At 41.9% G+C, this 17,049-nt stretch overlaps 1 protein-coding gene across 5 annotated transcripts in view; it reads left to right on the top strand.

The window, feature by feature from the left end:
• TRAPPC12 (trafficking protein particle complex subunit 12) overlaps positions 1–16,623 on the top strand; it is a 90,637-nt gene extending 74,014 nt beyond the window's left edge. For 2 of the 5 annotated variants that reach the window (XM_053285952.1, XM_053285951.1), the window contains 5 exons: positions 7,786–7,884; positions 14,733–14,833; positions 15,179–15,289; positions 15,677–15,800; positions 16,275–16,623. In XM_053285952.1, the coding sequence (XP_053141927.1) occupies positions 7,786–7,884; positions 14,733–14,833; positions 15,179–15,289; positions 15,677–15,800; positions 16,275–16,517 (678 nt within the window). In that variant the 3' untranslated portion in view covers positions 16,518–16,623. The other 3 variants (XM_053285953.1, XM_053285954.1, XM_053285956.1) reach the window with 3 other exon arrangements.
• The last annotated feature ends 426 nt before the right edge of the window (positions 16,624–17,049 follow it).

Genomic DNA, 17,049 nt, shown 5'->3' with positions numbered 1-17,049 from the left:
AAAGAAAGAAAGAAGGGAATTACCACTAACAGCCACTGGAGAGACACTATGCTAGGCTGAATAGAGGTAGTTTCTCTCTCGCTAAATATAAGAGAGACACCAATTTAAAAGCTGCCTCTTTGTCAAATTAGCAGGGATAAAGTAAAGCTTTCTTCCCGCTGGAACTGTGAAATGCCATCTCCTGCCATCTAGTGACCATATAAAGCAAATGGAAAAATCTAATTGTGTGCAGTTTGAGAAGCCTAATAAATAACCCACTGAATTAAAACATGTACTTTCAGCTAGTTTTAAAAAAAATGTAAAAAGCTATAGTTTCTCCTATTTTAAAAATATGGTCTGGTTATTGTGCAGGCACTCCAAGACATAGCTTCTAAATATCCCTAAGGAGTATTTAGGAAGGGGACCCCAGGACTGCAGAGCAAGAAACCCTCCTGATGAACAGAAGCTCCAGTAATGAGGAAGGTTCCAGCAGAAACTCTGGGTCTGTTCTGCCTCATTTTTACAGAGTAACTTTCCACACAAGTGAAATTAGAATAGAAGAGCTTGTTATCATTAACTACACAAATAACCAGTACTTGCCCATAACTGTTGCATAACCACCTAAGACTATCTGAAGAAAAGTTGTAGTTTTGCAGAAATTAAATATTGCACTTTTGAGTACTGGAAAAGGGGATCTCAGCAGCAGAAGTGCACCTTTTGCAGAAGTTCATCCTTTTGTTTCATTTGCCTCTTCTATTACATCCCCCTGATCCCCTTGTACTTTTTACTCTTGCCTTATCTTTTCCTGCCCCCGTGTCCTCTCAGCATTTAACTTGATCCTTGGGCAGGGACCTGTATCTTCCCCCCACTCTTGCTGCTTATGAAACCCTATAAGTGTTGCATGCATTGATGACACTGTGCAAATAATAAGAACCTTGAGAGAAAGAAATGTGGACTCTTTGCTACAACAGAGACAAACATGTAGAGGAACTGTGCTGTAAAACAGGCTGGTCTCCCCTCTCCTGCTGCTCTGTGCCTACTGCTACTGTATGATTTCTCTACCACAGCAGAGAAACCTACCACTACAATATGGGTGTGATTTAGATCACACAGACATGTGAATTTGTGTATGCTCATGCACACACACGCTTTAAAAAAAAATTGAATGCAGGAAAAATTCTGTTAATGGATCTCTCATGTCTCAGTTAATTTGGCCCTAATAAAAGTGAAAACATGGCACCTTCTTGGGAAACAATTCCTCTGGGTCTAATTTCAAAAAGGTGTTTGCTTGAAAGAAGCAGCAAACTGTTGATGTGAGCCCTTCAGAAAAGCGTGGTCTCCCCCCACCCCTCATTCTGCCATCTTGAGGACCCTAGAACAGTGGCTTTCAGTGTGTGGATTGTGACTAGTACAAAGTCATGAGATTTTAGGCAATGGATCACTTGCTAATTGAAATATATATGATCTCTTAAAACATTCTCCACAACACATTTAAAGTAGCATTACAGTCATTCTGCTATAAGACAAATCACTTTTCTCTGGTACAACTGCTGAATTTAAGCTTAGGCACTACGTGCACAATGTAGCAGTTTTGGATACAGCCAATCAAAAAAATGAGAATTTGTTTCCACTCACTGCTGTGGAGACGTGAGCTGCAAAATGCAATTACTAAGCCCTAGCACAGGTTTCTTAACCTTGGGCCCCCAGATGTTAGGAGCATAGGAAGCTGCCTTTATACCAAGTCGGACCATTGGTCCATCTAGGTGTGTATTGTCTACACAGACTGGCAGCGGCTTCTGCAAGGTTACAGGCAAGAGTCTCTCTCAGCCCTATCTTGGAGATGCCAGGGAGGCAACATGGAACCTTCTGCATGCAAATGTTCTACCGGGACAGACCCTGCTTAGCAAAGGGGACAATTCATACTTGCTACCACAAGACCAGCTCTCCTGTAGTTGTTGGACTACAACTTCCATCAGCCCCAGCCACCAAAAGGTCATGGCTGGGGATGATGGGAGTTATAGTCAACAACATCTGAGGATCCAAGGTTAAGAAACCCTACCTTGGCATGTGATTTTATGGAAACTCTTGCAAGATAATTGATTGCCTTCAACTGGGTCACAAAAAACCAAGTTTGAAAACTGCTGGTCTAGAGAACATAGCCTGTTCACATTTTCAAAGTCTCAGTACAATCTTCTCACAGACCTTTGCCTCCTCATAAAGCAAATGGGTGGACTGTTTTTTTGAAAGTACACCCATATCAAAGTCTTCATTAGCAGTCATAATATATTGACTTTCCACATAGATGTAGATTTTGCCATAAGGGTACTTTCCAAGAGGTCTCCCCATTGTGCAAACTGAGAAGGTAGACTGATTCATGAGAGGTATACCATGTCAGAAAGGGACTGGCTCTTATTCTGGGAACCGGAATAAGAAAAAGAGTGTAGTCCTTTCACATGTCATACAGTGGGTATTGAAAAGAATCACCCCCTTTGATAGACCTTAAATTCTGGTTCCCTTACATCCTGAAATGAAAACACAAAGAAAATTCCCTTCACCAGCTGTACTTATCCAATGCAACCTATAACACCCAAATGAAAAACATCACAATTACAGTCCAGAAAAAGTGTCAGAAATAAAAAACAAGAATTACTGAGATAGAAAAAGGATCACACACACCCCAATGTCAATATTTTGTTGAACCACCTTTTGCTTTAATAACAGCCTTGAGTCTGTTGGGATACTTCTCTATCAACCTTGCACATCTAGACGGAGCAATATTTGCCCACTCCTCCATACAGAACTGTTCAAGTTCGGTCACATTGGATGGTAGGTGTTGGTGGACTGCTATCTTCAAATCTCCCCACAGATTTTCTATGGGATTTAGGTCTGGACTCCGACTGGGCCACATGAGGACGTTCACTTTTTTATCCTTCAGCCACTGTGTGGTCAGTTTTGCTGTGTGCTTCGGATCGTTGTCATGTTGAAAGGTGAATCTTCTGCCCATCCTCAACTGTCTGGCAGAGGGTACCAGGTTTTCTTTCAGAATCTGACGGTATTTTGCCCCATCCATTTTTCCTTCTACCCTAACGAGAGCCCCAGTCCCTGAGGCAGAGAAACACCCCCACAACAGGATGCTGCCACCTCCATACTTCACTGTAGGTATGGTGTGTTGTGGAAAAAATGTGGCTTGTTCGGGAGGGTCGCAAGGAGAAAGCCACTTCTCAAGAAAGGCCACATTAAAGCTCATTTGAGCTTTGCCAGAAGGCACCTTGAAGATTCTGATGCCAAATGGAAAAAGGTCTTATGGTCAGATGAGACCAAGATTGAACTATTTGGCCTCAACACCAAACAGTACACCTGGCATAAATCCAACGCAGCTCACCATCCACAACACACCATACCTACAGTGAAGCATGGAGGTGGCATCATCCTGTTGTGGGGGTGTTTCTCTGCCTCAGGGACTGGGGCTCTCGTTAGAGTAGAAGGAAAAATGGATGGGGCAAAATACCGTCAGATTCTGGAAGAAAACCTGCTACCCTCTGCCAGACAGTTGAGGATGGGCAGAAGATTTACCTTTCAACATGACAACGATCCGAAGCACACAGCAAAATTGACCACACAGTGGCTGAAGGATAAAAAAGTGAACGTCCTCATGTGGCCCAGTCGGAGCCCAGACCTAAATCCCATAGAAAATCTGTGGGGAGATTTGAAGATAGCAGTCCACCAACACCTACCATCCAATGTGACCGAACTTGAACAGTTCTGTATGGAGGAGTGGGCAAATATTGCTCCGTCTAGATGTGCAAGGTTGATAGAGAAGTATCCCAACAGACTCAAGGCTGTTATTAAAGCAAAAGGTGGTTCAACAAAATATTGACATTGGGGGGGTGATCCTTTTTCAATCTCAATAATTCTTGTTTTTTATTTCTGACACTTTTTCTGGACTGTAATTGTGATGTTTTTCAGTTGGGTGTTATAGGTTGCATTGGATAAGTACAGCTGGTGAAGGGAATTTTCTTTATGTTTTCATTTCAGGATGTAAGGGAACCAGAATTTAAGGTCTATCAAAGGGGGTGATTCTTTTCAATACCCACTGTAAATATTTATTTATTAAAATTTTCTTATATGCCTCCTCCTCCCAAGACTCTAGGTGGCTTACAACAATAATACCAATAATAATTAATTTAAAATAATAATTATTATTATTATTTGTTTATTTGTTTGTTGATTTATTTATTAAAGGGCAAATGCCTGGCGAAACACATGAGTCTTCAGAAGGGCCTTAAAAGCAGCCAGGGAGGGAGCTGAACAAATCTGGGGGGGAAAGAGTGTTCCAAAGAAGAGCGACGGCCACAGAGAAGGCCCTCTTACGGTCCCAGGCATTACGCACTACACCGGGACACTAAGGAAGGCCAGCTGAGAAGACCTCACAACCGGCCGAGAGAGGTGATCCTGGAGATATACACTTGCTAAGCCCATAAGGGTTTTGTAGGTGAGAACCAGCACTTTGAATTGGACCTGGAAGCGAACAGGCAACCAGTGCAGCAACTGTAAAAGAGGTGTGACACTATCAAATCTACAGCCACCAATAAAGAGGCGGACCACTGCATGCTGGACTGTCTGAAGCTTCCAAATCATTTTCAAAGACAACTCTAGGTAGAGCGCATTATAGTAATCCAAACGAGGGGTAACACAGGTATGAGTTACTGTTGCCAGGGCTTGCCAGTCAAGAAAAGGCCGTAACGGGCGAACCAGCCAAAGCTGGACAAAGGCACCCCTGGCCACAGCCTCCACCTGCTGTTCAAGCAGTAGCTGTGAGTCCAGAAGGACCCCCAGATCACGAACCAATAAACTCACGGCAATTGGCCAGATCGCAAACTAAACAAGAGCAGCTCGGTCTTGGAGGGATTGAGCCTGAGCTTGTTTTAGCCTATCCAGGTCCTGACAGCCTCTAGGCACTGAGCCAGCACATGGTCGGCATCACCTGTTTGGCCAGGGGTAGAGATATAAAGATATAAATAGGTAGAAATAAGACTTGTTCTCATATAGAACTGCTTAGTGTTTATTTCAGCAACTGAAAACCTATATGTCTTAGTTTTTCATAGTAATAGAAATAAGTTCATACTATGTCTGACAGAAATCAGTATGCTGCTTCCATGTATTTAGATTTAAGCTAAATATATTGTTTGTTTTTTCAAAGGTGTGCATTTTATTATTTTACAAAATTCATTCTTTCATGTTGTGGACTATTAGGGGAACCAAAAATGGAAACAGTGGTTTCCATTGCACATTGGAGAGAACTCCTAGAATGTGTGCTTGACAGTTGGATCTCATTCAACTAAAACAGTAGGAAAAGGAGAGAGCTGCCTGTCCTAGTAAGGCATGAAACTGATGACCGAGGACTCCCTTCTTATTTAGATTCTAATTTAAAGGAGACATACAGCATACATCTTGGTTAAATTATACTGCAGCGATAGCACTTGGCTACAGAAGTCTCTTGCTGCCACTATGTACTAAAAACAGACAGAGACTGCTGATTCTGCTGTATTCCTTGTTTGGAACCACCTCTGCCAATGGTGAAATTGGTACCCAAACAAACTAGAACCTAAGACTAAAGTCTTGCAACTTGTTACATCCCCATAAACCCACTGGACAACGTTCAGGCTAGTCTTGGGACTTGTTCTGGAATAACCACCATCAAAATCAATGAGATTTGATTTCAGCAGATGAATCTCAAGAGCCTGAGATTAGTCCAAACAAAGCCCCATTGAAATCAGCCAGACAAGTTAGTCATGATTCATTTAAGTCCCAATAATTTCAGTGGGACTTAGTCAAGACTACCAGTCTGCATGTTGTGCACAAATGTCAGTGGGATTCAGTGCATGCAATTAGATGCAAAACTGCACCTTGCTAACTGGGCAAAGAGGCACCTTTTAAACATGGTGATTCTCTTTATTTAGCAGAGTTAGAGTAACTGGCCCTATCCATCCCCAGCACAGTACCTCAAGTGACTGTTGCTGGTGTCTATCTTATATTTCTTTAGATTGGGAGCCCTTTGGGGACAGGGATCCATCTTATTTGTTTATTATTTTCTCTTTGTAAACCTTTTTGGATACTTTTATTGAAAGGCGGTATATAAATATTTGTTGTTGTATATGATCCTACTTTTAAAGTGTCAAATCAGAAAACTAAGCAGCTCCTTTCATGCTTCATGTAAACATGTCCTCCACCAAACCTACCTTTCTCCGATAGTAAAAATATTTGGCAGATCTTGCAAGTCAGACAAAGTGCTGAAGCTTGCCATACACTAAAGCAGAATCTTCTGGTTTGAAGATAGTGGGAGAGACAAGCTCACCAGGGGGATCTTATTTATGTGTAGGAGGGCTTTGGGGAGGGGGAAAAACCACGCACACACTCTAACCATAGCACAAACATACTCCTCACTTTTGTTGCCTCAAAGGCCATATTTTTTAAGAGCTGGACCTTCAGGAGCAATGTTTGATGCCAACATTAGAAATCATAAGGAAATACTTAGAAGCACATGCATGTGTTTACAGGCTTGTTTTATTGTAACCTATCTACAAAATTGAATGAGCTATTCTGCTGAGTACTCAGCACCTTTAGTTGCTCACTCTCGCTCGCTCTTTTGGTCTGGGTTAAACTTTTCATATTTCATCTGTGCTTACTGCTATGTTGTTGGTTGTACTTACCCTCTGTGCCTTAGGTATTAGAATTAGAAATACAAATGAATAGCTGTCTTAAAAATAGGACTCTGAGCATATTGGCTCCCTTTTGTACTATAATTACATGAAAGTGCTTCTGTGCACTATTCTTTCTATATTCTGCCTTGTTTTAGTTTAATTTTTAAATAGCAAAAAAAAACCCACCATGTAATCAAGGTGGTGGCCTTGATTTAATCAAGGCCAAGACACATCAATCAAGAAACCTTACACAAGAGGCAAACCATTTCTAATACACTTTTTAAAGTAGGTTCAAAACTTCAGTAACCAAAATGAGTGGGAGGTGGGAATCCCTGCTTATTTGAGCACATTTAAAATTTTCTTTATCTAACCACAGTGATTTTTTCCCTCATCAAAACACACAAGAGCAGTGACCATTTTCCCAGCAAGAGTAATTGTTAGTATACAGAAACCCTAGCAAACGCTGGGCATGCACTACAGAAGACTTCAGTTACTATACAGAATGAAATGGGTTGTGGGGGTGTGTGCATGCATGGCACATGCACATGCAAATAGTGCCCCATCTGTGCCTGAGCCTAACCGATCTAAAATCTGCTTATAGGCCACAGATGCTTTTGGTACCCAGGAATTTTGCTCAATGTTAAGGCTCCTCCACTGTGTCATTTAGGTGATCCCCATGTCTGTGTAATGGGAACAAGGAGACTTCTGTCTGGCCATGTGACTTCTTGTATGTCTTCTCTCCTTGTTAAAACCAATGGAATTTCGTCTGTTGCTGATGTCTGTCTTGTGTTTCTTTTTAGATTGTGAGTCCCTTGGGGACAGGGAGCCTCCTATTTATCTATCTATCTATCCATACAAACCACTTTGGGAACCTCAGTTGAAAAGCAGCATATAAATATCCATTGTATTCGTATTTAGTCTTGCCTGAAAAAATATTTTCATAGTTTTGCAAAGGTTGTGTACTTCACTTTTAAATATGTGTACTTATATTTCATTATTGTGTGTGCATGCATGCACCCTAATTTCCTTTAATGGTGATATGCAGAACAGAGCAAAGAGTAAATGCTGACCTTGCATATCTGTGTGTGCGCTCTTCACCCCTTAGGACTATGTGCTTGCTGTGGAGACATATCACACAGTCATCAAATATTACCCAGAGCAAGAGCCTCAGCTGTTGAGTGGAATTGGAAGGATTTTCCTGCAGGTATGTACTTGATTCTGAATAAAGTCAAGTGACAGTCCTCCTTGACAACAGTAGAACAAATATGTGCTTGTTTTAAAAACTGCCTGCTTCTGTCTAGCTACTGTTCAATAGGTTAACTAACCCTGTTATATTACTACTTTATCATTTAAAGCAAAGATCATCAACTGAGTTGAATTACACTAGAGAAAGTTCAGCATCCTGGATTTAAAATATGTAACAGGGTGGGGAAAGAACTTTAAGAAGAAGTATACAGTAGCTGTATGTGGCAGGATAGATGTTTAAATTCTGGGCCACTTCAGTAGTAACACCAGTGCATGTCCTGGCCTCCAATCCTAATTTGCAGGGCGATCAGAGTTTGCTGTTTTAGATGGAATGGAGAACTATAGTTGTAGTGAATTATTGTAGGCTGGAAAGAATTTTTGTCTCCTTCCTGCCTCAGCTAGTTAATGCTTAACTCACTGACCAGTCTGAGTCAGCTCTGCAGCGCGAAGAAAGACTCTAGCACTGAGTCATCGCTTTCTTCTGCTTGAGAAGCAGACTGGCTGGTTTAAAATTTATAACTTTCCAAACCCAGAAAGCTAATAAAAAGACTCTGGTAGGGTAAATCTCGCTGCCACCAAGTCACCGCTTTAGAAAGTCTTTCCCAATGAGGTTTGGGGTGATTAGCAATCCCCCTTTCCCTTTGCCCCCCCTTGCCAGTAGGCAGGAATAAATCTTTCCTCTGTGCATCTGCCTGCATGTGGAGTTAAGTGTTAATTTAGTCAAGCTGTCTCTAAGACATGTTTCTGCTGCAGAGAAAAAACCCCTCCTCCTTAGTTATTGATTAACCACACTTGGAGGCTTGAAAAAAATAAAGAATGCAAAAACTTTTATTCAATTATTACAGACTAGTTTCATCTGAGGCTTTTAGATACGCTTCAAAATACTTAGTTGTTTAAAATAATACTTTAAAAGCACCCCGAATGATGCTGGGGCGGCACAATTTCAAATTTAGTTACTTAGTTGCAAATAACAGATATTTAGGAAAAACAAAGCACGCACTCAAAGGAATATAAGTTTCTAACGCAAAGTCTGACTCAACAAACTTTTCCCTAGATTAATCTTCCTGAAGCCAAAGCCCAGGCTTCCTATCCTTGAACTCACCAAACTCCTAATGAGAATCAAGCCCCTGCAGTTCTGTCTTCCAAGAGCTGCAGTCATCCTGTTGCAGCGGACTCCATTGCCACATGTCCCCACTGCTCATCCAGTAGAGAACTTCCCCTTTCTTGTTCCCAGAATTCCCAGCAACAGCTTTCTAGGTCCCATCCCCCACCCCCGGTGTGCTGACTGGTTGCGCCCGAGAGTTCAACAGCCTGTCAGTCAAGACAAGGGTTCACTTCCTGTTAATTCTTTAGAGGGCATGTGCACCAGCCATTTGCATGGTGACGTTCACCGGGACTGCAAGAAAGTACACTGCAGCTCCGCATCAATGCATTTGAGAAGAATGGCAGGGCAGGTAAGGGCACCCTCCCTGCCCTTTAAAGAACACCCCTCCACACCTCCAAATGGACTCGAATGCCAGATTTTCAAACTGATTCAGCCCTCCCAGCAAAAGAGCACCGAACTGGTTCATGCATATCCCTAGTACAGATAGGAACTGAACTGCTTTACCTGCGTTCAACATAACATGTGAATAACTGTGTCTGTATATGTTGAACATAACATGTGAATATGTCTTGCAACTTGCTGAAAACCAATAAGTTACTATTCAAGTGGAGTATACCAGGGAATGGGGAGAGAAGTAGAGGTAAAGAGGTAAAGCATCATGAGCACAGCATTGATTTATTACTTATGAACCAACCTTTTATTGAAGGAGAACATACTAGTTTAAACAAACCTCATGCCTCATTGAAGTACTACTTAATATTTGCTGATCTGCTGTTAGAGGAGTGGCTCTCCCCCTTGTCATAGAAAGCGTCTGCAAATGTTGCTTCTTGTCATTTTGCATTCTGATAGGTATTCAAGTAGAAATTAGATGTATATCCAATCTGTTAGAGTATTAGATAGGTCCTCAAATCATGAGGAATACTGTTGTGATGTTTTGTTTCGATTTGTTTTGATTTTGTATGTGAAATGGCAGACTTTTCACAGTAGACAGGACTGATCTGTTCCTAGCATGAACTCCTGGATCTGCTACTGCCTTGGCCCTGGCATAACCCTTCTTAAGAGTAATGCTTTTATTTTATTTTTTTAAACTACATTCTGTTCTCAGCACAAGTCCAGCTAGTTTTCTTCTCTGATTGTTTACTCTCCTCTCTGCAACAGCTTCAGGTATCTTGTCTATCAAGAGAAGAGACCGATGGCATCACTGTGATGGGAAAGGGCACCTAAGGGCCCATGTTCCATCAGCCAAGGTTATCTGGCTGTTCTGCAGTTCAGTCAGGCCCTCGGCCATTGACAAACTCTGGTTTAGAGTATATACCTCAGAGAGTTCTTACTAGAAAAGAAGTCCAGGCTTTCAATAAAACTTTATTAATTATTTAGAATAACCCATTTTCTTAACTAGAAGAGACTTGGAGTAATCCTTCATATTTTTAAGATTATTTTGTTCTTCACATTTTCTGTAGTTTCAGATTTTCTCTCAGTCATTCATTCTTTTTAATACTAATGAAGATGTTGATGCTATCATAACTGCCTTGTCATGACTGTTGCTGCAATCCAGAGAATAAGTGCCATTTGAATTCAGTATGTATAAACATGCTTGGATTTGGTTGCAAGTCTAATTTGTTTTTAAGGAACTAGAACAACCCACCATTCATTCATTCATTCTTTGATTTTTCTTATCATTAGATGGTTTGTACTAAAGTTATCTATAGCTGACAAAATATTGAAGTATTTTGGTATACATATTTATTACACTCTAAAGTGATTTTTATTTTTATTTTTGGAGGGAAAATAGTTTTCTTTTTAAAAACAAACCAAATGTATGCTCTTTCATATTAAAGAAGGGCCCTGTAAACAGTCAGTAAATGTAATGGAAGCCTCTCTTAACTGCCTGTTCTGGATCTCAGTGGAGCCCACAAAAGAGCAGAGTTCACTTCCTGGCTGTGCTCTCTGGCTCTGAGGTCCATCAGAGTTGGGGCTGCTGCAAAGGCAGCATTCCCAACCTTGGGGAGAAAGCAAGGAGAGTGGCTCGTGTCTCAGAGGAGCAATCTGTCTGTCCGATGCAAAGAGCAATTTTAACAGGCTCTGAAGGGAATCTTGTCTTCCTCACTGTTGGTTGTTACAGGGGGCCTTGAGGGAAGAGGGATTATTGGATATTCTTGAATTAGTGGTTTTAATGTCAGAATGGGGCCTTTGCCTTCAAGTGCCTCAGAAATGAAGACAAAGCACAAGAAGCCTTTTGGCCTGCTTACATAACCGTGAACAATAGCAGCTGAAAACACTGCTGCTTCCTGAAATGGTTTTGAGCTCTGGTGCCAGGGGACACCTGTCTTTTGTCAGTAGTCCCCTCTCTCATACTTTGGGAAATGCAAAAGAGTTGCCAAGTCATGCTTAATGAAATGAGGGCAGGATAAGAGAAAATAGCCTTTTTAATGAAATTTAAATGCAGAAGTGTAAGTGTTCAGCTCAGGAAACAGGTAATTAAAAAAAAATCCTTATTTTCTCATCACTTAAATAAAACCAGTGTCCCCAACTTGAATGCCCTTAGGATTTATAACATGTTAACTACAGAGGAAGCAAAACTGCAGCTGTTTTTATAGAGGCAGTACCATGCAATCACAGTGTGGTGGATCTTGGGGTTGGACCTAAAAGAGCAACACTAAATTGTTTTCTGCTTATGGTGTGGCCCTTTGGCAAATCAGTCTCTCAGTCCAGATTATAGAACCTTTGGCCCACCGAAATGAACACAGCCCAATAGCCACACATGGCAGGGTACCTGGGACTTAAAGCATCCTTTGTTTCTCCTACCTCTCTGGGACTGCCTAAACATCCAGCAGGCCATAATATATGCCATTTGACTTGAAAAGTCACAAGATGTTCAGGCCTGTCTTGGCTAGTCTCTCATTCACCAAGAACAGCCCTGTAGTTTGGGTCCTCTGTTACAGCAAGAATAGCATGATAATTGTAAAGTACATTTCACCTGAAAGAGTATCTGGCAAAACCTCTCTCTGATGAGTGACCTCATTTCCTTTCTTCTCTTCCACAAAATAACTTGTACTGGAAATTGGTCTCATTTTTCTTCTCCCTTTTCTTGCCAATTGTACAGTGCACAGAGCTTTCAAATGTAACCCCACCCCCATCTCTTCTTCCTTCAGAGAAGCAGGTCAGTCTCAGGAGGAAATGTTATAAACATCATCATATGCTGTAAGACTACTGAGGGAGTGGAAGCCAATACAGAAATAGGGATACAGAAGAGTTAGAGCATGTACAGATGTATGACGTTTGAGTGGTGACCTGCTGGGGATCCACGCTCTCCCCTTTTTGGTCAGACACACAGCCTTCCTTAGAAAATCAAGCTGAGGAGAAACCACTTCTTTCTGCTTCTAGCAGACGATGGCCACACACAGTACTGATTAACTGGTCCATGTGACTTCCCTCTCCATCCAAATAGAGGCTGACCTCAGAAATAACACGAAACTGGAGACTGGCAGCCAAGTTCTATTTTCCCCCCACAAAAAGATAGGGGAAGGGGGGCCCAGCCCCTTCCCCTTTAGGGGTTTTGGTCCCTAGACTTACTCATGAGCAGAGCCCGTCACCAGGGTCAGCAATGTTCCAGTCAAAGGAGAGAGACAGCAGCTGTGAAGGAGGAATATTCCAACCCACAGAGAACTGCATTCGCTCAAGAAAGTGCCAGACCATGGGGACACCCCCTAACAACCATCAGAGGGAAGAGAAGAACCATCTTCTCTTGTCCCCTGGTGCCAGAGCTCAAAACCATTTAAAGAAGCAGCAGTGTTTTCAGCAGCTATTGTTCAAGGTTATGTAAGCAGGCCAAAAGGCTTCTTGTGCTTTGTCTTCATTTCTGAGGGGAGGGAATTACAGGGCAAAATCTCTAATAATGTGTGACCACAAAATATCCCCTTCTCCCATGCCAGGCCATTGGAGCTCTATATTGAGCTGGGTTGCTCTATGGAGGAAAACCATGGGGACAAATACCCCAGGCGACTGCTCTCCCTGTCTTGGCGACTGCTGCCAAGTAGCTGTCAAAACATGCCTTCTGCCAGCCCGTCTGCCCATGTGGATGTGCGCACCCTTGCTTGTGCCCCGAAATGGTGACCCCACTCACCCAGGATCTCAGGAAATTGGGGCTCCCTTCTCCTGTGATTCCCCATGCCAGCAGATCTGCTTAGACAAAGCGGCTTAAACAAATTCATGGAGGACACATCTATCAATGGCCACTAGTCTGAGGGCTTTAGGCCACCTCCAGCCTAAGAGGCAAGATGCCTCTAAATACAATTTGCAGGGGACCAACATCGGGGAGAGGGCATGCCCTCCGCTCTTGCCTGTGGGCTTCCCAGAGACATCTGGTGGGCCACTGTGTGAAACAAGGAGCTGGACTCCAGCAGGGCTTTTCTTATGTTCTTAATCCCTACTTGGGGTTGGCTTTTAAACCTGATCCCAGGAACCACACACACCCTGCCAAATGTTCCCTTCCAAGCGTTGTAATGGGGTGCCCTGCTTATGTTGTCACCTGGAATGTTTGTGCTTGTGAGCATGGATCATTGATGCTTCCTTCTTGGGGAGCAAAGCACTTAATGCCCATCCTGTCATCCCATCCCCTTTCCGTCCTGCTTGCCAGGTGGGGGGGGGGTGGAGCAAGGGACAGATTGGGGAGAAGGAATGCCCCTGTGTGACTGTGCCACGAGATGCTGAAAAGTCTAGGGTGGGACGTGGCCGTGTCCCTGATGCCGGGCAACTCCATAGCTGGATAGGTAACAGGAGGTGAGGGGCTGATGCTTGGAGAGGTGGCCAGTGAGATGCTTCTCACTGGCTACCTCCTCCATAGCCATGCAGCAAGCACAATCATGGGTGTGTCTGTACCACCACCACTATGATTGCAGTTTGAAAATTGGCACAAAACTGCAGTTATGGCAGCATCTGGAATCGGATGTAATGCTTCAGCTGCCAAATCAGAGGTCTTGGCAGTGAACCTTTGTGCAAACCACAGGTTCAGTTTGGAGTTTGGCGAGGCATACCACAGGTCGCTTTTGCCACGAAACCGCAGTTTGTTGAAAGCTTGCCTGGATCAGTACTGGATGATCTAGAGCAAAGTGCATGTGTCTTTACAAAAGCGAAGGCAGGATAGTAGAGCTCACCCTGTGACCAAAAACAATAATAATGCACTGACTCCTGTAGTAGGTCTGTACATAAGCTTACTTTTCATAGTAATCATGTCATCTGTTGGAATCCTGAATCTGTGTTCCCCTTTAAAGGAAAAAAAATCTTGCTTGTTCATTTTGGTTTTTTAAGTCTTCACTTTCTGGGATCAGAGAAATCAGAATCTGGAGCTAGAGTAATTTCCTTAAGTCTGAAAATATTCTTATAATAATGAATAAGTTGACACTATTGGAGCAGAGGAAAGGGGATAAGTCTGTCAATATACACTTTTGGTTCAGAATATTTGATTTGTTCCACAAATAAGGGCATTTTTAAAAATGGAACTGCATCAAATGATTAGTAATTTGGGGTCCAATTTCTGCCGTATGTTTCTAGCTGGGGTTTTGTGTTAATGTACCTTTGCGTGTTGTGCTTTTCCTCTCAAGGTTTGAAGGAAGGTATTTTTGAGTGAGCCACATTTTTATGGGTCTCTCATGTACTTGGCTAATTGTAGTAACTTTTTTTTAAACAATGTTTGCACTATCCAGATTGGAGACATAAAAACGGCGGAAAAGTATTTTCAAGATGTCGAAAAAGTGACTCAGAAATTGGATGGACTGAAGAACCAAATTATGGTTTTAATGAACAGGTGGGAAATGTAAAAGCCAAATTAATCTTAAACATGATTTTGCAAAGAATGCGTGGTGAACATTAAGAGGCCCTAGAGAATATTCCTTTTTCTTCATTTTTCTTTTATGTAACTACAACTGTCAGAAGAGAGACTGATTGGCATCCACCAGCCCTTGAGATCTGCATGACATGATGTAGCCATGTTATCCTAGATTGAAGTTTGTCTTTCCTTTGTTACAAGACCCAATTTTAAAGATGTTTCTTGTCCCGCACAGACTATTATTTTTAAATCGCTCTCCAATGCAAATCTGTTCATGTGTCAGCTTTGCAGATGAATTGTGTAATCCTGATCACTCTTAACTAGGAAAGAAATCTCACTGAACGCAGTGGAACTTCCTTCTGATGAAACCCTAAACATAAGATTGGGCTGGAAAGGGTTCTTTGGAAAAGGCCACTTCATTCACTACATCTTTAGGTATACACATGAAAATATCTTTGTTGTACAACTATAAAAAACAAAAAGTTGTAAATGCAGCAAACGTCTTTGCAAACATATGTATAATATAAACCAGGGGGCTAGGATTGGCCTTAACTCCTTATTGGGTATACACTTAGTGGCAAACCTAGATTTGTCTTTTCATGAAGCGTGTACTGACAAAAGGCTAGTTCTGCCAGACTAGATTTGCTTTGCACATTACCACAACGTCATCTGAAAACTAAGTCCTCATTTGCAAAACTGTACTTCAGAGTTTGTTTGAGACTGCGTCATGAGAATCAAATGTCAAGAACACACTAAGAAAACAAGGGTTCTGATTCTCTTTTGTAATGTATTTTGTTACTTTTGCATTTTCTCATGTAATAGCTATCTTCTGAAGGAGCACTTACTTTATTATTCCAGAGCATTTCTCCATCTTGGTCAGAATAACTTTGCAGAAGCGCACAGATTCTTCACAGAGATTCTGAAGATTGACCCATCAAATGCTGTGGTAAGAATACACTTGTAGTTAATAGCTTATATAAGCTTCTAAAATGTGTAATCCATTTGATTCCAGTGCCCAAAATATAATTAATGCTATATGGAAAAATAAGATGTCACTGCTCCCAGAGATAAGTAAACAAACGCATAAAGAGAAACCATCAACTGTGTCGGAATTTTAAGGTGGCCATATTTTTTCATGTGAACCTCACTGAAATCAATGGAGGTTTCACAGCAGCAGTGCTTAGGCAGATTGAGGCATGGAGGCCATCACCTGACTTCCGAGTATAACCTGTTTGCCATTACAACCTGAATAGTTGGTACTGTGGTATTCTCTGAAGGAAAGAGAGCTTCCAGGTCCCTCCACAATGCAAATGCATTGTCAGAACAGTCAATTATGTATAAGCATTTATCTTGAGCTATAACTTTTAGCTATGTAACTACACCTAATGTAAATTTACACCTAATGTAAATTCTCCTCTAGGCTAACAACAATGCTGCTGTTTGTCTGCTTTATCTGGGAAAACTGAAGGATTCTCTCCGGCAGCTGGAAGGAATGGTTCAGCAGGATCCTAAACACTACCTCCATGAGAGTGTTCTTTTCAATTTGACAACTATGTATGAACTTGAATCCTCTCGCAGCATGCAGAAGAAGCAGGCTCTGCTTGAGGCTGTGGCTGTCAAAGAGGGTGACAGCTTCAACACTCTGTGTCTCAAGTTAGGATAAGCCCTTTTTCTGTTTTGGAAAAGCTCATTTTCAGAAGTTGTATATACTCCTTCTAATCTGTAAATGTTCCTCTAGCAAGTGCAATAAAAAGCTTTTTAATTATGAACATATGGCAAAACTGCTACAGTGTTAGAGTTTGTACTCTAGCCTGTTTCAACAAATCCCAACTATCACCCTAGGGATTTTGTGTTGATCTACAGCCAATTTCATCCCTGAAGTTATTGCCAGCTTATAGTATATACAAACAATCACAATTATTCAGATGGGCTCCCCCCACCCCAAATAGCAGCAGATTTGAGCTAACGTGTGTTGATGGCCTTTGTTCCAAATACATTCAGGCTTAATGGTAAAATGACACCAGTGAAACTCATTGCATGTTCATAATTGGAGGACAATGGGCATTGGAAGGAGGACTGCTGCAATAAAACAGGATTCTGGAGACGGGATTCTTTTCAGCTTTTTTTCTAATGCCAATTAGCTGTGTCCCATAAAATCACAGCAAGTAGTTCTAAGAGATTCCTATAATTCCATG

The sequence above is a fragment of the Hemicordylus capensis genome, chromosome 1 (genome assembly GCF_027244095.1).
Source record: "Hemicordylus capensis ecotype Gifberg chromosome 1, rHemCap1.1.pri, whole genome shotgun sequence".
Lineage (NCBI taxonomy): Eukaryota > Metazoa > Chordata > Lepidosauria > Squamata > Cordylidae > Hemicordylus > Hemicordylus capensis.
Note: the sequence above shows the minus strand (reverse complement) of the source record. Positions and strands in the feature narration are given on the sequence as shown.